Genomic DNA, 21246 nt, shown 5'->3' on the forward strand with positions numbered 1-21246 from the left:
GTGCTGCTCCAAATTCAATGAGATGAAGTATGTGAAAAGGCTCCGTGATCTGTAGGTCTCAGATGAAGGGAGACCTTTTATTTTTTATCATTGGCAGAAGGAAAAGGTGACTAAATGAGATCATTTGTATTGTGCCTTCTGTGGGCAGAGAGCAGTACAACTGAAATGTACTGCTGTGGTGGCAGGGCTGGTGTGCTGTCCAGAGCACACGTGCCAAGCAGTTAATTCAGAAAGAGAGAGAGGTGGCCGGTGTCATGACACTGGCCAAGAACTGGCCAGTCTCCAGTGCGACCATGAGTAGCGGTGGTTTCAGGGGTTCGATTGTAACCATCCACACAGAATTCAACTGCTGGAGTCAAAGCCAAAGCACATTTAGCTGTGTAGCCATAGAATCTAGAGCTAGTGCCCACAGGTCCCCACATAGGAGTGCTGGGGACTCGCTCACTGTACAAACATCCCCTGACTTCTGGCATGTGGTCGTGGACAGGTGCTAAGGGTACCAGTGTGAGTACAGCAGACCCTCGGAGCTGCCCCTGTGCCACTAACAGCCATGAAATGACTGTGCAAAGAATTGTGAGTACAACTGGACAGATATTTGACTTTCACAGTTAAGTGCTAGCATATCTTAAAACCTCTGCGTTTCAATGAAGTCTTTGAATTTCTTTGTGTTTCCTCCATGGTTCAGAATAATTTCGCAAAACCACTGGAGTTAGGATGGAGTCACAGTTTTCAACCAGTTAACCCCTTCATTCTCCAAATACACAGGGGCTCTGTGTGCTTTGCCCAGGGTCACTCGGCTGGTGAGGGGCGATGGCTGTGCCTGCAGAGGGCAGGTCGGCCATTCTGGAGTTCACTTTCCCCCTCAGGACTCAACACGGACGCCAGTGTCCGTTAGCGGACAGGGCATGGAGTGACTTTTGTGTTCATTCTGTTTCTGCTCTGAGGTGTCTCGATTTCTGGGTCACTGTGATTGTATTGTGCCTAGAAATTTTGGAACCTTCTAACAGGGCCAGTCTAGAGTGCTTCAGGAGGAACTGTTTGCTCTTCTGTCACTATGTCCCCGAATCCTAATTGATGGCGCCTAACTAGAGAAAGGATTCCTTTCTGACCTGTTTTTCAGGACTTGTTCATTACTTACAATAAGGTACCTTCCAAAGTCTGCCAGATGCGAGTGCATAACGTTTCTAATCAGAGTCCAACCAATCCCAGAAAACTAGTTTCAGTGAAAAATGAAGTGACTAATGGACTAAGTTTAAATGATTATGAGCTGGGTGAAAATCTCATTTTTCTAGTCAAAATAGTGTGGAGCTGTTAAATTCAACTTCTGAGATTGTGGGTTTGAATATTAATCTTCCTGAACACACAACTTTTTATTCCATCTGTAATTGGAATGCTTAAAGTGTAATCATATGCAAGAAACAAAGCATGTGCTCTAGTATTCAAAATAAAAACTGCCAGTCCATAATTTGGTTCTGAAGTATTTTACAGTTCTTCAGGGGAAGGGGACCAACATTTCCTGAGGACCTACCATGTGCCAGGCTCTTTACTGGCATCTTTTTTCATATGTTATGGTTTATTCTTCATAACAGCTCTCTCAGACACTTATGATTATCTCTTTATTACAGAAGATGAAATTGGTGCTCAGAAAGTCACTGACAGGGCTGGGGTTTGAAGCCAGATGTGACTGCTAAAACTTCCACTTTCTATAATACCAAACGATTTAACTTCCTTCCTGGAGACACTGTCTAACTGAGAATCTATAGTTTTGCCCCTTAATCCAGTAAGTGAGTCTGAATTATACTGAAGGAATTCAAAGATTAATATAGCAACTACCCACATTTTGCCAGCAAATCCATCTGACAATGGTAGCCATGATGATGATGATGATAAAAATGGCTCAATGTAAGCAAGGCACCATTCCACTTTATATCCTACGTATGGCCTCAGTTGAGTCTCACAACCATCCTATGAAGTACCTGCTGTTATTATACTGATTGGCTGAGGCCCTGTGTGGCAAGGATGGGATGTGAACCCAGATACGCAGTCTGAGGTCTGGGGTTATGCTTTCATCACTCTTCTATACAGCGGTCAAATTAAATAGAACAAAGCAAGGCACCTAAAGACTAATTATCAACATATTTTACTTCAATTACTTGATGGAAGACAAAATATTTGAATGTTTTATAAAGGATATTCCCATGTTAACTAATAAATCGAGGGAGTTCTTATCATGATTGGCAGTGGTGGTGAGAGTGGTGATAATAAGATACAAGGTCTAAAGTCACATAAATGTTAACATGTCGAAGAGAATTCCAAAGGAATCAGCCCTTCAAGTAAAGGGAGTAAGGGTTGGGATAACCCACTGTACTATAATGAAATAGGGGAGATCTTATATTTCTGAGCATAGTGGTACTGGTGACATCAACCAGAAGCTACTACCGTGGAACTGACTTTTCCTTAGAAGGAACGGGCTTCCACCCTCTCCTGAGCTAGCCGGTCTCCACCACTGTGGACAGCCCGCAGGCCTGCTCTGCCAAGGGAGACTTGCCTCTGTGTCTCTCTGGCTTAGCAGTTCATCATTTTCTGTGGAAAAGTTGAATCAAAATAGAAAAAAAGCTCAATCTCCTCTGACACCTCTCTCTCCAGGCAATATCTGTTTGGGGCTTTCTTTTAAGAGGCAGGAATAGGAGAACACTTCTGAATTCTGTGTTCATCTTCTATCGTTACGATATCTTGTATCATAGCTTCTCAGCTGTGCAGTCTTAGAAACATCCCTAATATCCCTCTTGACCCTAGTCTAAGTGTCATGGTACAGGCTCTGGAGCCGGACTGTCCAGCTTGGAACTCCATCTCCGACGCTCGTCAGCTCTGAGCGCTGAGTCAAGCTACAGCCTTTTGAAATGCCTGTTTCTTCACCTGAAAAGTGGAGATAATATGGGATTATACCTCCTGGGGTTACTGCAAGTTAGAACACATAAAGCATTTAGAACAGTGTGAGGCACATGGGAAGCATGTCAACAATATATTATTTGCAACTACTGAGTATGTCTTACAGGCCACTCTTCATAACTGTTCAGGCAGCAAGCCTGAGCTAAACCAGATCAAAGTTAGGGCTTCTAGTCCCGTGTTTCTGATGAGGTTGGTACATGTTGAATTATGTATGGAATTGTTCTATGGAAAGACTTCAACTCTCGATATAATGCAAGTAGTAACTATTTATTATATTGACATATTTACAAAATATTACAAAGTGAAATACCACTCTAATTCACCATATTACACAGGGCTGCATACAGGCAAGACAAAGTATGGAAAAACATTTACTTCTGTCTTTGGTATTAGAAATCTACACAAATTCGCAGCATTAAAGTTTCCAATATGAAGTATTAAACATAGACAAAGATGTAATTGGCAACGTCATGAAAAGGGACTCCAATATCCTCTGCTGGGAAACCCCCAGGTCCATGAAATGCAACAAGAAAGAGAGGGAGTCTATCGGCTAAAACAACAATAAAAGAAACAGCACAAGTTACAATACTGTACACAGGAGTGTTTATGAAGCTGCCCTCTCCATAACATTTGGCAGACAGTAACAGACAAAACATTCCCCAGACACAGTGTTGCAGATAAGACTTTATGGGAAAGAATCCACTCCAAGATACACCTTGAGGGTATAACTTTACTGTACAGAACATCTTATAAAACTCAATTTCATGATCATTTACACATATACAAAAACTTAACTGGTTTTTGCAAATAATAACTTTTCTAAAACACAATCACAGTTTACATAATTCTGAGGTAAAGGTCCTGAATCTATTCTATTTAAGAAGTCCTAGCCCACAAGGGTCTCTAAAGGGAGATGTGTCCAATGAACATCAAGTTCTGGCCCTCAAGTGGGTTGGGGAGAAGGCCAGCCACGCCCACCTCATTTTAGAGATGGTCCAAAATTTCAGAACTAAATGTTCCTACTTTGGCTCTATTAAGTTAATGCTTTTAATGTTTTCTGCAAACACTCTCCGAGTCTTGTCAGAACATGACTTCCGCTATGGAGAAAATATTTCATCAGGAAAGGGCCAAGTTAGTGTCTTAACTTGACTGTCTTGACTGGGCACTCTGTACATCCCAGGAAAAATGTACTTAGACTCCTCACATAAAGGGTGAAGACTTGGTCAAATAAGTGCACTGCAGACTGATCTTGCCACTGGTTAATACACACCCAGAAATGGCCTCAGATGGGAAGAGCCTCAGTGAGAGCTGGGATCCCCCAGTGAATAAGACCAGAAAAGCCTAGTGACCCTCCTTCTGTCCCTGAAATGCATAAAGGACCTTGCTGTGCTTTCCTTCAAAAATCCTCGACAAGGTTGTTTGTGCTACTGTAAATCCTCTAGGAAAATGTGGGAATCAGCAATATATCGCAGGTCTTTTTTCTGTGGGTGGGGGAGGGGGGGCTGGGGGGGAGGTGTCAGGGGAGAAAAAGGCATATGTTAATAGATGTTGCTTCTCTAAAATGACTTACTATAAATCATAGCCCTTGGTCTGTTTCTGTAAACAATGCTACCTTAATTCAGATTATTTGTGACTACCTAAAACATACCCAACCAAGATTATCTCATAAGTGAAGTACTACATTTCCAAAATAACCCTATGAAATCATGAAGGTTGTGAAGATTTAATATGAAGATACTCTTTTATGTACTCTTCTGTATGTCTTCTTTTTATGAAAAAGTTTACAAATCTCATCAGGACACCAAATGAATAATGGACCCCCCCTCCCATATAATATCACTTATGAAGCAAACCTGAGCATTTGTCTCTTATATTTTAACATGAGTAACATCGGGGGGTAAAAGTGTTTGCCAGGCAATGAGTCACCTTGTGAAGCAATTTAAGACAAGTAATGCTGGATCTTTCCAATAAGCTGCCCCAGTGGCAGAACTCCCATTTTTCTTCATGCTGGGAAAGGCAAAATTAAACTTCTGCTTCTATGTACCATCAAAAATTCTGGTGAATGGCACGTGAGAAGAAAGTAACGATGTGTTAAGCATTTACTAATGGCTGGCTGGCATTCATGGCGTCTGACTGGACGAAGGAAAAAGAAACATGAACCAATGTGTTTGCAGGAGGAAGAAAAGCTTTTGGCTTTGCCCTGGTCCCTGACGATGACAGGCGGGCAGGCTGTTTCTTGCACAGCTCCAGGCGAGCCATTAATCTGTCCGTACCAGCATCTTTAGAAACCCCAGCATCAAGACTTAGGAGGGGAAAAAGAGGGAGGATGTTGAATAGCCAGAAAGGCAGCTTTTTAAACACTTCAGTGAATTCATAATGCTGTGCAGGCTTCTGTGTATCCCTTCTCTGAAATTCCTGGTGCGGGGCGCAACGCTGGATTGGAATTTATTCATCTTCTTCCACATACGTGGATGGAAACCAGCCCACCTAAAAGGGAAAAGCAACCAACACAGCAACGTGACTCTGCATCTGGCACTTCAAAGGACTCTACAGAGCATTTCATTTTCATAACACCCCGAATTAATCTGGCCTTTTATGCCCACTGCAGGTGAAGAGGATCGGTTTAAACTGCTCCTAAAAGCCCAATAGAGTGAGTGACAGAAAGGGAGGAATACAATACCCTTAAACGGTGTTCTAACCTGCTAGCACACAAATATGTAAATTAAGGGACTCTACTAGTTAATGCTTCCTATTTCTGCTGTAGAACAAGATATAAAGACAGAGGTCCTATGCCCCACTCTTTCCAATTTAGATCATCAGCTCTTATAGATATTTTGTACTCCACATAAAGTTTATGCTCTAGACTTAAAAAGAGGCTTAGAGACTCAAAAGAACTGATATGCTCAACCCTTTTCCCAACAGAAAGCCATCAAACTTGCCCAAGTAAACTTTATCGATGCCGCTATCATATTCACTCAACACGTTTTTCTTGAGTGCCTATTTTCAGGAAGGAGCACCACCGTGCGGAGCCAGGGCCCTGGGGGGTGAAGCCGGCCACACGGTGTAGGGTTCCCCCCACCACAATGGGCGCCAGCGGCTGCCCAGCCCCCTTCATTCATGTGACGAGCACATTGAGAGGGACAGCTCACCCTGCCATTTACTTCTCCTCTCCACCAGCCATTCGCACTCATCTTCGTGTAAATCTTCACCACATCGCCTTTCAACAAGGACAGTTCTCGCATGTCTCTTGCACAGAAGTCATACCGAGCGATGGCGATGCCCAGCACCTTTGGACTTAACACTGTAAAGAAAGGATGGGGCGTCAGAATTGATGTGCAGTTTACCAACCATAAGCCCCTAATCAGATGGATGTCATAGATGCTGTCAAAATGCGCGGCCGTGATTTTGTCACAGACTAGTGATGATGGCAGAGGGGCTTGAAAGCAGCAGAACTGCTGTTTCAATTCAGTCAGGTGTAGTCAAGTTCATTTCACCAAGTTTAAAAAACTTGTTCTGTTTTCACATTCTTCATAGGAACTTCGAAACAGGGACTAGTTTTTGTAGTTTAAAAAAAACAAAGGCTAATATCTAAGTTACTACCTAAGGAGATAGAATCTCAAATAACTAGCATAAATTTCCTATTGATGGCATAGTGATCCATTTTTAACTTGAACCTCTATGGTCAAAGCTTCACATTTTTATCTTGTAAACTTTTCAACTTAAGACTCAAAGCAACCAACTTTTTTTGCTCTGAAAGTCTCTTGTTGAATCCATGTCATCACTTCTATCCTCCCCCCTCCCCACGAACAGCCTTTGCTTTCAGTTAAAACTATTTAGGGACAGTTACTCTTTTATATATAATTGTACTCGTGAAGAAGCTTAAATCATGTTTCACAGAATAAATAGATTAACACCATCCATTTATCTTGTTTCAAACAAGTACTGCCTTATAGAAAACCTTTACTGAAATACTTAATCAAAAAGAAGATTCAGGGCATCTGCTTCCTATATTCAGTTTTTTTTTTTTTGTTTTTTTTTTAAATGGTAGGAGAGGAGCTAACTTCCTCCCTGCCCTCACCTGCCTGTCCTGAAAGGAAAATTCTGTTCAAGCTGGACATTTGTTTGCCTCTAGTGTTTCAGGACACATTTTATATTAACATCTCTACCTGTTGCTCCTTGGGGTTATAAAGTGTTTTCAATCATATGTTCAGTGATTCTGAGAATCACTCACTTGAGATTGGTGGGACTTTATCAACCTTAAATGGTAGAGAAACTGAAGTATAAGGAAAAAAACATGGGAAACGCCACAGATCCATATTTTTAACAGTTCCAAGTGCCTAGGCAGCTGCAGTTATGGCCTGTTACCCTGGAAGAGCCTGCCCACTTGGAGACCGGGATCTCTGGCCTATTTTTCAGGGCTCTGCAATGACAGAAATTTTTTTTTAGTCTCCAGGTGTCCGTCATAAGATAAACGAATAGCAATGCTGTAGATTTCAGAACTGTAAAGGAGCAAAAATAGGTCATTTTATTTTACTGTTCAGACACAAACCACTTTAATAGTTTTCTTACTGAAAACCATCCCATTACTGGGGCACTACTCTTAGAGTCGTGCACATAAAAACATCCCAGTGATGGAAAAACCCATCCTCAACTTAACTGTGTGACCTTGTACAGGTCTCTAAACCCTTCTGGGCCACATTCTCTTCACCTAGAAAATGAAAGGTCTATACTAGATGACTTGTAAGGGCCTTCTGGTACTAAATTATTCCACTGGGACTTAGAGGTTAATTTTTAAAAATCTGTAAGAAAACATACTTTATCCAGCCATCATGTACTCCCCTATGTGTCACATAAACAGCCCTTACATTCTCTGGCTAATGACAGAAATCAAGACCAGAATGCCCTGCACAAACTGATGGGCACAGTCATCCTTTAAAGCAATTTGGACCGAATTGTACTCTTATATTTGGAGATAAAGTTGGGATTTGGGTCCTATTTATTTTCTTAATGGAAATACATGAACACTGGCTTTTCTCAACTCAAATTTCTGATCCTCAGGAAAACTAGTTTTATGGAGTGCTTCATTCCCCCTTTATACTTTCGGCTCTCAACTCTTTCCAGCTGATGAAAGAGAAAATGTCTTGCTGAAATACATAACATGAGCACACACACAAAACCAGAGGAGTGGTATGTCAAGACAAACGATGACTTGATGACAGAAAAGGCAAGTGCATGGTGGGAATGGGACTCGAGGGGCTGTTTGTGAGGAGATGTATCTACATGAGAAGCCATACACAGAAGTCAAAATATTTTATTTGCAAACAAAAGCAAGTTGAAAAGACATATAAAAGCAGTAAAGCAGTACCTGACCAGAAAGGAGTGGAAGAAGGGGGGACAAAGCTGTAGTCTGGAGGAGTTACAAAAGAAAACCCACAGAACAAAGAAGGGGCTTAGAGAAGGAAAGAAAAAGAGAGAAGCAAAGACCATTTAGGTGTTGGCAAAACATATTTCGACACAGCTATTTCGTTGTCTATAACCTTAAGAAAATTGTCATATCAAAGTTGAAATATCAAGCTTTGCTTTCACCCACTTGTCTCCTATCACCATTTCTAAATGAAGAACAAGCCAGATTATTACATTTTTGACTGACATTAGTTCTGCAATTCAGAGCGATCTGTCCCTTTATAGGTGAACACAGCATACCCACTCTATCCAAGGACGGCCTTCTCCTCTTGATGTGGTGCACAATTCCCACTTTGTCACATCAGTGGAGAGGGGGATCCTGTAAATTCTTAACGTAAAATATGCTTCACATCAAAACTGATACAGGAAGTAAGAGCCTATAGGGTGGTGTCAATGAAACATGCAGCGCCCGTTGAAAATTCAAGAAAATCACTCAGACGATTTGTTAGGAACCACACTCACCTCCAAACAAGCATGCACATGCTAGGTTACTTCCAAAAATAAAATGTAAACCACTTTGAATTATATCTGGAAAAGAAAGTAAATCTATCCCCAACTTGTAGGAACGTACAGAAAATTTCTATGCATTTGGATGCTCAAAAACATCTCACGTTTTAATAATCAGAGCTAAAATGATCAAATGGTTTGGAAGTGTTAGATGCCATGCTCAATGTTTTATATTCATTTAATTATCACAGCAACGCAAAGGGGAAGGTACCATGCAATTTCTTCTTCAGATTTGAGAACAACCTAGATTCAAACCTAGGCAGTGTGACTCCAGAGCCGGGGCTCTTCACTGCTACCCTGCTCTGCATCTACCCCTCTGCTTCAGGTACCACCTTAGGCAGTTTTAAAACTCTCCCTGCTGATACCATGGTGCCATTGCAATGGAGAAGGAAGGTGTGGTTGTAAACTTTCTCCCAATATTTATCCCTCCCTTAATCCATGTAATAGGTTATTTTGTTGGGCTATGTTTGCCCAGAAGGGATACTAAGTTCTTGCTACTGGGATATATACAGAAGTATCATAAGGCAACTTCTGGTACCTTTCCTGGGAAGGCAGCTGGCACACACCTTCACCCTTCTCTTTGATTCTTTATTCTATGCTGCTGTCTGGAATGTGAAAGCTACCATTCTGCTTCTTGAGGAGGCTGCCCTCACCTTAAGGATGAGCTTCAAGGAAACTGAGTTACTGAAAATTTTATGGCAGGGATACTCCTGTCAAGAAGGGGCCCTAGAGATACTAAGAACGTCAGTAGCTCATTAACGGGATACTTAGATTCCAACCAAGTAAACTGGGGAAAGGAATTGGAAGGAAGGGTTCAGATGTTCTTTGGTTCATATATACATTGGTGCATTCAATGACGCTTTTCTCATAAATGGCTTCACATACTTATTTTTAACCTGCCCTGAAGTATATCCTTGTTAATAATCAAGGTTCTTTTCTAATCCATTGCATGTTCCAAGTTACACTTTTTTATTTTAAAATGCAGCAGTACATGCTATTACAGCTAATTTTACGATCTGCGCAATTCACTTATTGCCATGCAGTGTAACTGGTTTGTTTCGTGTTCCTCGAGATCATATTATACCCACTGTTAGAGAGAGGAGAGGATGTCATCTTTAATTTAAGGAGGAAAAGGCACCCTAACGCTACTTTCGGCAGAAAATCTAGTGCCAAGATTCCTACCCCACGTTTGTGAGAACTTAAATGAGAACTCCTCATTCTCTCCATTACTTCTTTGTAATGAGGGGCATTTTCTCCCCAAACTGCTTTCTCAAGTGTCCATCCCCGATTCTATCTCTGAGACTATTTATCCATGGAGTAATAAGAGCAGACAGTATTTCCCCAAAATTTCTAATGAAGGTAATTCAAGAGTCTGAAATATAACAAAAGATAAGTTAACTCTAGAAGGAAGAAATAAGAAATCAGTGAAAACACTATTAAATGCTATTTAAATCTCAAAAATAGGTTATCTAATCTATCTACCTTTCTCTCATCTTAAGATATCTGACATTCCTGAATATGGATAATGCCTCACTAGAGGACTTGAATCTGTTCCAAATATATAACATCGCTGTGCTACCTCTCTCTCCTAACCCTAAAAGCCCTGCAAACATTTGCATTCATGTCAAGTACCTATAATTTGAACCATCTGAAATCTTATCTAAACATTATCATCTTTACTAAATGGTAGCTCTTCCCACCGTGGTTAGGCCTCCGCTCCTCTGCTGGCTTCACTCTAATTTTTTCCCCAATGAATGGAACAGATTCTTGGATATGCCTTGGGGCTCCTCCCCTGAATTCCAGTCTGTGATTTCACACATTTTCATCACCCTGCCATGAGGTACAGTCATGATCTCTGATTTAACTTGTCTGAAACCAAACTCATCATCTTCCTCCCTGTAACCTAGCTCAACCTCCCACAATTGTGTTATTTTTCCAACTACTCCCACGTTCTCTTTGCAAACCATCTTTGCAAGGTCAGTATGCCTCTTTAGCTCTTTCTGTCCACTCTCTTCTTCCTCTGAGATATAAAGTTGTTCCTTCACTAAATTCTCAGTTCCACCATCCCAACTCAGGGACTTACACCATTTCTAAACTAAGACAACTGCCTCCTAATTGGTCTTCTTACTTTCAGCTTTCTTTCCATTGTATTCTAAATGCCGCCTCTCAGCTACTCATCATAAACAGACTCATCATTCCTTTTCCTAAATTATAAAATCCTAACTCTTGACTTCAATTCCATAGCAATTCGTAGTCTGGCTATATCCTGCCTTTCTCACCAAGTCTTCCATCATTTACCCACACAAATTCTTTTCATCCCAGCTTCCTAACTGCCCCCCACCCTCCAAACACCATCCCCACCCTCATTCTGGCACGCTGTTCCTTCACCTTGCTTCTGCGAACCTTAACCTCCTTGTCTCCGAAGCTCAGCTCAGGCCCTTCCCTGACCAATCCAGATAACACTCGTCCCCTTTTCTGTCCTCTGCAGCCATCTGTTAGGCACTTACATCATGGCGCTCCCCGGCCCTGCTGTTTAATTACTGCATGTGCTCCTGTGTTCTATCTCAATGAATCGTTGATTCTGGACAGTAGGGACTGGCTCTCACGCTGCTTCTGCATCCCCACGGGATCAGGCCCAGGACTAAGCAACTGAAGCTGCTAAGTGGATGAGGATCTCGGCAGGCTATTTAACTCTGCAAGCTCCTTATTTCTCCTCCTCCTGTTTGTTGAGCTCATCTTTTGCTCACTTAACTGCTCAAAGACTTCCAACAAAAGCCAGCACAATGTAAAGGGAAGAACGTGAAATATGTTCAGGTTTTATTCCCCAGGATCCCTGAGAGCCATAATCTATCCATGATATTCCTACAATAACTGTAATATTTCTGAATGTCTCATGGCATTAACCATACTGTACACCTGAGGAACCTTCTCAGGAGAAACTGATTAACCTTTTGCTGCTGTCACCCAGTATGTAGCTCTCAGCCAAACACTTTAAAGCTTGGTAAGATGCTTTCTACTTCTCTACACAGTATAGCGTGACTTATTGTTGTCGCTCTTTCTATACATAAAGTTTCAATGTGTTTGGGTCCTTAACTCTCGTAAGCTGGCAAAACAGCATTTGAATGTCTGGCACCTATGCAGACGAGTATGAAATAATGTGTTTCCCTAGGAAAGTATGGATTTAAATCTAGATGTAAGCAGTGTCAGAATAAGGTATTTGATAAAAATATTTTGCAGAATGGTTTAACCTGCAAAACATATTTCTGTCCATACTGAGAATACATCCACCTATTTCTACACACACGTACAGATACGTGTTTTCTTCATCAGACTCCTCCGACTATACCGAGATGACGCTAATATAAGAATTATTGGTACGTGCAGATCCTGGAATGGAATAGAAACAGCTGAGTAACAGTGACGTTCAGATGGGAATGTTGAGGGATTATCATTTCCTATCCCTTTCACTTCCTGGCCTAATAGTCACTTCACCACCTAATATTATAGGAAGCCTGCTGCTAGTACATTACATTATTCTGGGAAGCTTCTTGAGAGAAAGAACTTTTATTCATATCTGTATCCACTGAGATAATAGTAAATCTACGTTGAGACCTTTTTCATTGAAGTAATCATTTGCAAACTGCATGCTTAGTTAAGGGCCTAACTTTCGTCCTTCCTCAAATACTTCCAATTCCTTATTAGCACAGACAAAGGAAAACCTTGCTCAGAGAGACCATCACACTTAGGTGGGGGTCTCTGGTTATTTTCACATGATACCTGGCACTCAAATGGGCTAATGTTCATGGAACATTAGCAAATAAGTGGCTCATAGTTTAGTGACTTAAGAGGTCTCGTTAGGAGTTATTAAAATATTAACTCAAATATTAAGTCAAATATTAACTTTTCCAAGTTAAATGAAACTTGAAGTACTAAAATTCTCTAATTGAAACAGAAGCTATTAGCATAGCCATAATAAACTGACTGGTACATCATAAGTGAATATTATCCAGTTCTGAGACTTGACGGAGAGGACAGAGCCACAGAAGCATGTCAATTAAAAGAGGAACACAATGTTCACAGAATAATAAATTACTAGTGAATTGGTATCTGATACCTATACTTTTGTTAAGGTTAACTAAGCATTGCTTTAAAGTATTATGCTCTGCTTTGATTAGGCTATTCATGTTCACAAGCAAATGAAAATCCACTCAAATTTCAATAACATTTGAAATTTGTACACAGCAGAGACCAAGCTCAATCAACACTAGTCCTTAAGGTACTGGTGACCAAATCAAAGTATTTTTGAACTACCACTTAATTATCCATTATATGTATAAGTGAATATGATACTAAGCATTTGCTAATTATTCTCTGGGATAGACATTACCTAATGCTCAGCCTTAAGATGTAACAACCACATGTGTTTACACTCAGTTATGTTAAAAAAAAAAAAAAAGTAAAAATATCAGGCGGTTGTACCAATGATACCATCATCAATACAGCTATCCCTGTGAGTTTGGGGCCCAGCAGTGGCCTAGAGATTTTCCTGAAGGACTACGTCCCCATGTGGGACACTTTGAGGGATCCAGGAGGTTCCTTTTACCAAGATTGTATACAGATGGCCTAACAGCAGAGAACATGCTGAGAATTTAATGAATGTTTAAATTTGTGACCCTGAACCTGGTTTTATTTTAGAACGTAGCCATGTCTTCTTCTTAGACTCCCAGAAACATTCATAGACATAGTATCAAATATGTGCTCCCCATCTCCCTCAAATACATCGTATTTATAGTATATTTTATATATTGTCACTGAAAAAGTAGGAATGATTCAGATTGGTTTCATTTAATTGAATGCTGACATCTGGTAAATGGACAAATCTCTTTTAACCTAAAATTCAAAGATATGACAAGGAAAACTTAGAATTATTGTGAAAAGAAACAGCTACTTTATATTCAGTACTGCACAGTCTAAATACATAAAGCCATTAACAAGCAAAAATATGAGTATAAGGCCTTATTGTTATGGAAAATTAGATCATTTGACATTTCAAGGGATTTTGGATTATTTCTAGGCATCTAGTTTATCAAGATGTGACCCTGATCCTAAATCCTTACTCTTTAATGATAATTGGCAGACATCTATTAAATAACTACTAATGTGCCAAGGACTGTGCTAAGGTGCTATTGGAGATTAAACAGATAAGACAGAGCATCGACTCTAAAGGAGCTTACAAATTAGTAAAGAGACAGACACAGAGATGATACAGAGATATGGAAATTACCCATCTTGGATAGAGTGCTATGACTAGACTTTAGGCTCCATTTGAGCCTTTCCCTACAAAAATCTCCAATCTTCCGGTTGCTCAGGCCAAAAGCCTTACAGTCACAGCCTTGGGTCTTCTCTTGCTATTCTGTCTTACGTCTGATGTGTCTGCATGTCCTGTTCGGTTACATATTATAAAGGTGACCCATCTGGCTACATGTTGTTCCAGGCTGCTACCATCTCTCACCTGGATTGCTGCATGAGCCTCCTAACTGGTCTTCCTGTTTTTACACAGACTCCAGAACAATCCTGTTAAAGTCAGACCGTGTCTCTCCTTTGTTTAAATCCTTCCAATGGCTTCCCATGTCTTCTGGAACAAAAGCTAAAGTCCTATAAAGCCTCACAGAGGCTGGCCTCCCTTGCCCCTCTGATTCCATCTCTGCTGCTCTGGCCACATTGCACATGTCATACATGCTCCTTACTTTGCACTGGCTGTTCTGCTCGCACTTCCTTGAATCTTTATTCAAGTGTTACCTTCACAACGAGGCCTACCCTGATGCCCCATAAAAGAGTCACAGACTCATAGCACTTGTGCCATGTGGTGCAGAGAGAAAGCAGGGTTTATGGGGGGAGGGAGTGATATACAAGCAAAGAAGTAGGTAGAGGGTCCTCAATCCCCTAATTTCCCACTGTCCTACTGCTTAAGTTGGGCACGGATGGTCTGTACACGCCATGGTCAGAGTTCCAGTAGCCTGCTCTTCAGATGGACGGGGTATTTATATGAGTTTATGATAGCAGAAACTCCTTGTTTGCTATGGACCGGATATTCGTGTCCCCCTCCAGACCCCAAAATTCATATGTTGAAACCTAATGCCTCATGCCATGGTATTAGGAAGTTCGGCTTTTGGGATGTGCTTAGGTCATGAGAATGAAGCCTGCATGAATGGGATTAGTGCTCCTAAAAAGGCAATCCCGCAGAGCTTCCTCGCCCCTTTCCACCATGTGAGGACACGGGTGCCTTCTATAAACCAGAAAGCAGGCTCTTACCAGATACCAAATCTGCCAGCACCTTGACCTTGGACTTCCCAGCCTCCAGAACTGTGAGCCATAAATTTCTGTGGTTTGGAAGACACTTGGTCTATGGTGTTTTGTTATAGCAGCCCAAACAGACTAAGACGCTGGTCATACAAATGACCTTGTTAGAAAGGGGAGCTTCGGAAGCCAGTGGCTAGTATTAGCCTGTTCTACTGTTGAGAACTGAAAACTGCTGCACCGGCTCTCTATTAAGCTACCAAAAGGAGGAAAAATGAATCTCTACTTTTGTTCCTCATCATCTGACCACCCCAGTTAAAATCATAAACCATCCCCAGCACTCCTGAGTAGCATTACATTGTTAGATTATCTTTTCCAGAGCACTCACCAACTTTAATATACTATATAATTTATTTTTAATCTATTATTTGCCTTCCCCATTATCATGTGAGTTCCACAAAGGCGGAGACTTTTTTTTTCCACTGCTGCGTATCCCCAGCAATTTGAACAGTGCCAACCCTGCAGTAGGCTCTCAATAAAGGTCTGTTGAATGAATGAATGTGGGGACCTGTGGGGTTATTGGTGGGAATGTAATAACTAAAGATGAGATGAGGAGAGAAGTTCTTGGAGAACTGCCCTATGAGGAAGAAGAATAAAGAAAAAGAGGGAAAATTAACAGGGGAAGATGGAACTTTGAATAGAAAGACTGAGCTTTGAATAGGAAATGATCTGAACGAGCAAGTCAGATATCTTGAAGTGTTTATGCTCAATTCTGACAAATTTGAGTGTATTCAGAGCAGAGTGGCCAGGATGGTGACAGATTTGGCAACCACGTGTATGACAACGGACGGATAAATCTGAGTAGCTTATTGAAAAAGAAAGAAATACAGTGGGGAAGGGAAAAAAGCACATCAGATGAAAGGTAATCACAGTAGAGTGTGTATGTAGTATATTTAACTTTGAGTAATTCTGAAGAGATGAGCTAATGATAGTAAATAGCTCCAATAAGTCAAGTTTCTGGATCAACATAAGCATTTAAAAAATTCTGTTCAAAAAATAAATTGGGGGGCTTCCCTGGTGGCACAGTGGTTAAGAATCTGCCTGCCAGGGGCTTCCCTAGTGGCGCAGTGGTTGGGAGTCTGCCTGCCGATGCAAGGGACACGGGTTCGGACCCTGGTCCGGGAGGATCCCACATGCCGCAGAGCCACTAGGCCCGTGCACCACCCCTGCTGGGCCTGAGCTCTGGAGCCCGTGGGCCACGGGTACTGAGCCCACGTGCCACAACTGCTGGGGCCTGCGTGCCTGGAGCCCGTGCTCTGCAGCAGGAGACGCCACGACAATGAGAGGCCCGCACACAGCAACGAGGATCCAGCATAGCCCAAAATAAATAAATTTATTTAAAAAAAAAAAGAATCCGCCTGCCAGTGCAGGGGACACAGGTTCGAGCCCTGGTCCTGGAAGATCCCACATGCCGCGGAGCAACTAAGCTCGTGCACCACAACTACTGAGCCTGTGCTCTAGAGCCTGTGAGCCACAACTACTGAAGCCCACACGCCTAGAGCCCATGCTCCACAGCAAGAGAAGCCCTTGCACCACAATGAAGAGTGGCCCCTGCTCGCTGCAACTAGAGAAAGCCCGTGCACAGCAATGAAGACCCAACACAGCCAAAAATAAATAAGTAAATAAATTTATAAAATAAATAAGTTGGGTGATTTGTATGGCCGTAGACATAAAGTCACCTGAGTGTCAAGTAAAGCCAGAGGATGACCTCTCAGCAATGTCACAAAAAAATACTTGCTAAAAAAGCCTCTACCAGGGTTGACATTGCTGCTAAGTCTGAAGTGCCTCAATACCAGAGTCCCCCTGCATTCCTGTCCATTGTTCAGCTGTTAAGCTAAACTGTATGTAACACCCAAGGGATATGTGCAGTAGAGTGTTCAGTGCAAGTAGATGCTCAAAAATGTTGAATGCATAAAGCAGTGAATGAAGGGAAACCCTGGCCAAGTCGGACTGGCTCCCTTATGCAGATCTGGAATTCAGTAGGGGAAGCTGCGTATCAGTGGTATATATGAGGAAAAAAAGAGCTCTCAGCATTGTTCCTCAAAGCTAGGAGACTGATCCAAATTTTAGCAAGAAAAAAAGGAATTCCTCTTGATTTATGTTTGTTTTACAGGGAAGAGAGACTAGAAAAACCAAAAAGCCTTGGATCAGGGTTGCCCCATGAGGACACTATAGTCAATTAGGGAACATTACACATATTGAGACCAGTTTTTAATTTAGAAAATAAGGTTTATAGAAAGAACAGTATACAAAATGAGACATATTAAAACACAAGGACTGCTTTTTGAGTTTTGAAACATGAAAAAGGACAGCTTTGAATGAAGTTACTTGAATCTGTAGAATTTCGACCTGCAAGCTGTCGATTTCTGAAGGGACCCTGGGTACTGGCTACTAATTCTTAAAGCCATCAGGTTCAGGATAAAAATCCCTCACAGTAGCTACTAAAGCTCCTGAAACAAGTAAGTAAAAAAGGGAAGCCCAGAATGACCTAATAATGAACATGTTCGGCCGTAGGTGATTAGTTGCCCAAGAACAGCAAGTTCTGTGGACATGATAGACATCCTGAGAAAAAGAGTATAAAAATGACAGCAACGTGTTAGAACCACCTTAGCCCATAGAAAAGCACGCACAGAGCACTTCCCATGTGCCAGACATTGTTCTAAGTACATCACATACACTAACTCTCTCATGGCTCATAATACAAACATTACACATTATGAGACAGTGCTGCAGGATGAAATAAACTAGGGAAACTCATCACTTTCCTATATCATACAAGCAGCACTTCTGGTACATCTGTTTAACAAACGAAACCTTTCATGATGCTTCTCACAGGACTGGTGATTCATGAAACACTCAGTTGGAGACATTAATATAAGTGAAAGGGGTTTGAAAAATATAGTGTTCTTTTAATCATTAAATTATTGAATATCAGACAGAATTACTAGGTTCTTATTCTATATCAAGTATTTTATATAGTGTTTCAAACAATCGGTCATGTAGACCTTTTTGGGAAACTTTCATTGGCTAGAAGTGCTCTCTCTCAGGAAGACAGTGCGTTTCACTGCAGGAAAGTTACAAGCCATTGAAAACACTTCATTGTATTAAGGTAATGTTTCCCTTGTAACTCCCCATCCGTTGACTACCCATCTGTCCTAATAGTGCAAAGTCCTCTTATAACTCCAATAAAAAACAAATAAGGATGGAAAAATTTGGAGAAAAATTTAAAATTAGTATGATGAGATTATAGTGAGTTGAATGGTGCCTCACCTCCCCAAAGACATGTCCGCCTAGAACCTGTGAATGTGATCTTATTTGGAAAAATGGGTCTTTGCCGATGTAAGTTAAGGACCTCAAGATGAAATCATCCTGTATTATGATGAGCTCTAAATGAAATAAGTGTTTTTATAAAAGAAGAGAAAGGGAGATGACACACAGAGGAGGAGGTTATATGAAGACAAGGCAGAGATTGGAATGGTGTGTCTGTAAGCCAAGGGACAGCAAAATTTGCCAGCAGCCATCCAGAAACTAGAAGAGAGGCATGGTAATGGATTCCCCCTTAAAGCCTCCAGTAGGAGCCAACCCTGCCAACACTTTGATTTCAGACTTCTGGCCTCCAGAACTTAAGAGTAAATTTCTGTTGTTTTAGTCCCCTTCATTTATGGTAATTTTTAAGGCAGTTCTAGGAAGCTATTACAGTGAGATTAAAACAGATATTTAAATTACCAGGATAAAATTAGATTAAATCAAACCCAAATGCCAAATGACCAAGGAAAAAGATGACAATAGACTGAGGATAAAATTAGGAGATCAGAATAAGAGTAGATAAATATAGATATGTTGAATTACAAGGGCAAGAAGGTAAAAAATAAGTGGATGTTTGAGGAGTGTGTATGAAGGAGATAATAAATATTATCCACTATTACACTGTGATAAAACTAATAAATAATGGTTAAGGCATTATCAGATGTTTCAAGAATTATCAGGAATAAGCAAGTTATATAATGTGACAGTGAGTTAAATAAATATGAACGATACAAATTCTCCAAGTTTCTAAAACACTGGCTAAAATGAAGCTTAAGCACCTTGTCAGATGGCTAATAGAATAACAGGACTACCTGCGTGAAAGGAACGAGACCACAGTAGGGAAAAGCAGCCTGGGCCCTGGCTCTGGCTTTTACTTTTTCCTGCAAGGTCATTCGCACAGTCCCAAAGACCCAGGAAGCCTTTGACAATTTTTGAAGAATTGCTATAATATTTGTCACCACCTCAAAGGATCATGCTGTTCTATATTTTGTTTTCAAGCCCACCCATCTCTCCATGCTTTTTCAAATAACAACTACACATAGTGCTTTTAATACCTGCTATGTCTCCTACAGACCTTAGGCTCTGACTTCACTCATTTAGCCCTTTCTGAACACGTGTTTCATGAAAGGCACTGTGCAAAGTGCAATTTGAGAATGGGAAGCTCAGGAGCCTGGTTCCTAAGGCTTCAGGGAGCAATAGACCAGAAGAAATCATTAAAACTATATAAAAATAATGCTATATTTTATGTAAGCTGAAACGAAGTGTGAGCAATTCATAAAACTCTATCTTCAACTCCAACCACTCTTCTTAGTGTCAAATGCCTACTGAACCACTGAGTGTGCACAGGCACTGAAAGTCTGTGCACAACTGAATGTATTACCTTCTCCTCTATACATGTTATGTCTCTTTTGCTTCTTGATCAGTCCAATGGTTTCACCGTTTGCCAGTCATCCAAGGCAAATAATTGTGTATCATACATGTACCACTTCTACCTCAATTCCTTTATCCAATCAATTCAACTTCCAGATTATACCAAAATCTGCCCACTGTCCTGCTCCACTGTCTCTATTCAGTTTTTGTCCAAACCTCCATCATCCCTCCCTTGGACATCTGCAGTAGTTTCCTCACTCATCTCTTTGGTCCATGCCTCCCTTCAAGCCACTCTCACGGAGTAGGCAGTGATCTTTCAAAACAGTGTAAATCAGTTCATATCATTTCTACTTCTAAAGCGTCAGTACATTCCCAACGTATATATTAGAATCCACTCACGATGCTTTAAACATTTCAACCCCCTTCTAATTCCTTAAACGTGTGAAGTTATTTCCTGTTAAATGTCCTTCACACAAGCTGCTTCTTCACTGTGATGTTTCCCTACCGCCACTAACCCACACCTTGCCAATCCACATAGATCCTTTAAGTTTCGTCTAGATGCCACTTCTTCAAAATGTCCTTCTCTGACCCTACAGGTTAAATAGGCCCTCTTGTTGTACCCTTTCACTTTGCTTCTGCTTCACAAGACTTATCAAAATTTGTGATTATTTATGAAGTTATTTGTTTTATGTTTGTTCCTATCCATCTTATTCACTGTTATATTTAGCATCCAGAACAGGACTCGGCACATAGTAAGTGTTGAATAAATAACTGTTGAATAAAACAATGAAGGAATGAGTAAGTAAATACAGTGAGGTTACAGGTAAGGAAGAGATGGTTCAAATACGTCCTACTCCGTACTCTACACACCCTAAAATCAGTGCACCAAGCTGCCCTGCTCCTGGAACAGGTGAAAGAGGAGAATGCTGCCATTTTCTCCCAATTCTGTTAGTTCTCAGGTAAACGGATCATCTCGAAATTTTAAAACTTTTACTTCTGAAATAGTTCAGACTTAAATGTAGCAAGAATAGTACAAAGAATTCTTATATATTTTTTCACTCAAACTCCTCAAGTGTTAATATTTTACCATGTTTATCATCTCTATATTTTCCTGAACTATTTTAGAATATGTTGCAGACAATGCCCTTTATCTCTAAATATTTCAGTGTGTCTTTCCTAAAAACAAAGGCATTTTCTTCTCTTATATAATCACAGTACAATTATCAAAAACAAAAATTATTTAATCTAGAAACTTATTCAAAATGTGTTAATTGTTCCCTGTGTGTCCTTTAT

General features: G+C 40.8%; 1 protein-coding gene across 2 annotated transcripts in view; it reads right to left on the minus strand.

Moving 5' to 3' along the window:
• Positions 1 to 2870: 2870 nt before the first annotated feature.
• The window catches only part of VAV3 (vav guanine nucleotide exchange factor 3), a 395503-nt gene continuing 377127 nt past the window's right edge, over positions 2871 to 21246 (minus strand). For both annotated transcript variants that reach the window (XM_079939290.1, XM_079939289.1), the window contains exons 26-27: positions 6099 to 6250; positions 2871 to 5436 (exon numbers count right to left, since the gene is read on the minus strand). In XM_079939290.1, coding sequence (XP_079795416.1) covers positions 5395 to 5436; positions 6099 to 6250 — 194 coding nt within the window. In that variant the 3' untranslated portion in view covers positions 2871 to 5394. The remainder of the gene's footprint in view (positions 5437 to 6098; positions 6251 to 21246) is intronic.

This window comes from Stenella coeruleoalba (genome assembly GCF_951394435.1).
Source record: "Stenella coeruleoalba genome assembly, chromosome: 1".
NCBI lineage: Eukaryota > Metazoa > Chordata > Mammalia > Artiodactyla > Delphinidae > Stenella > Stenella coeruleoalba.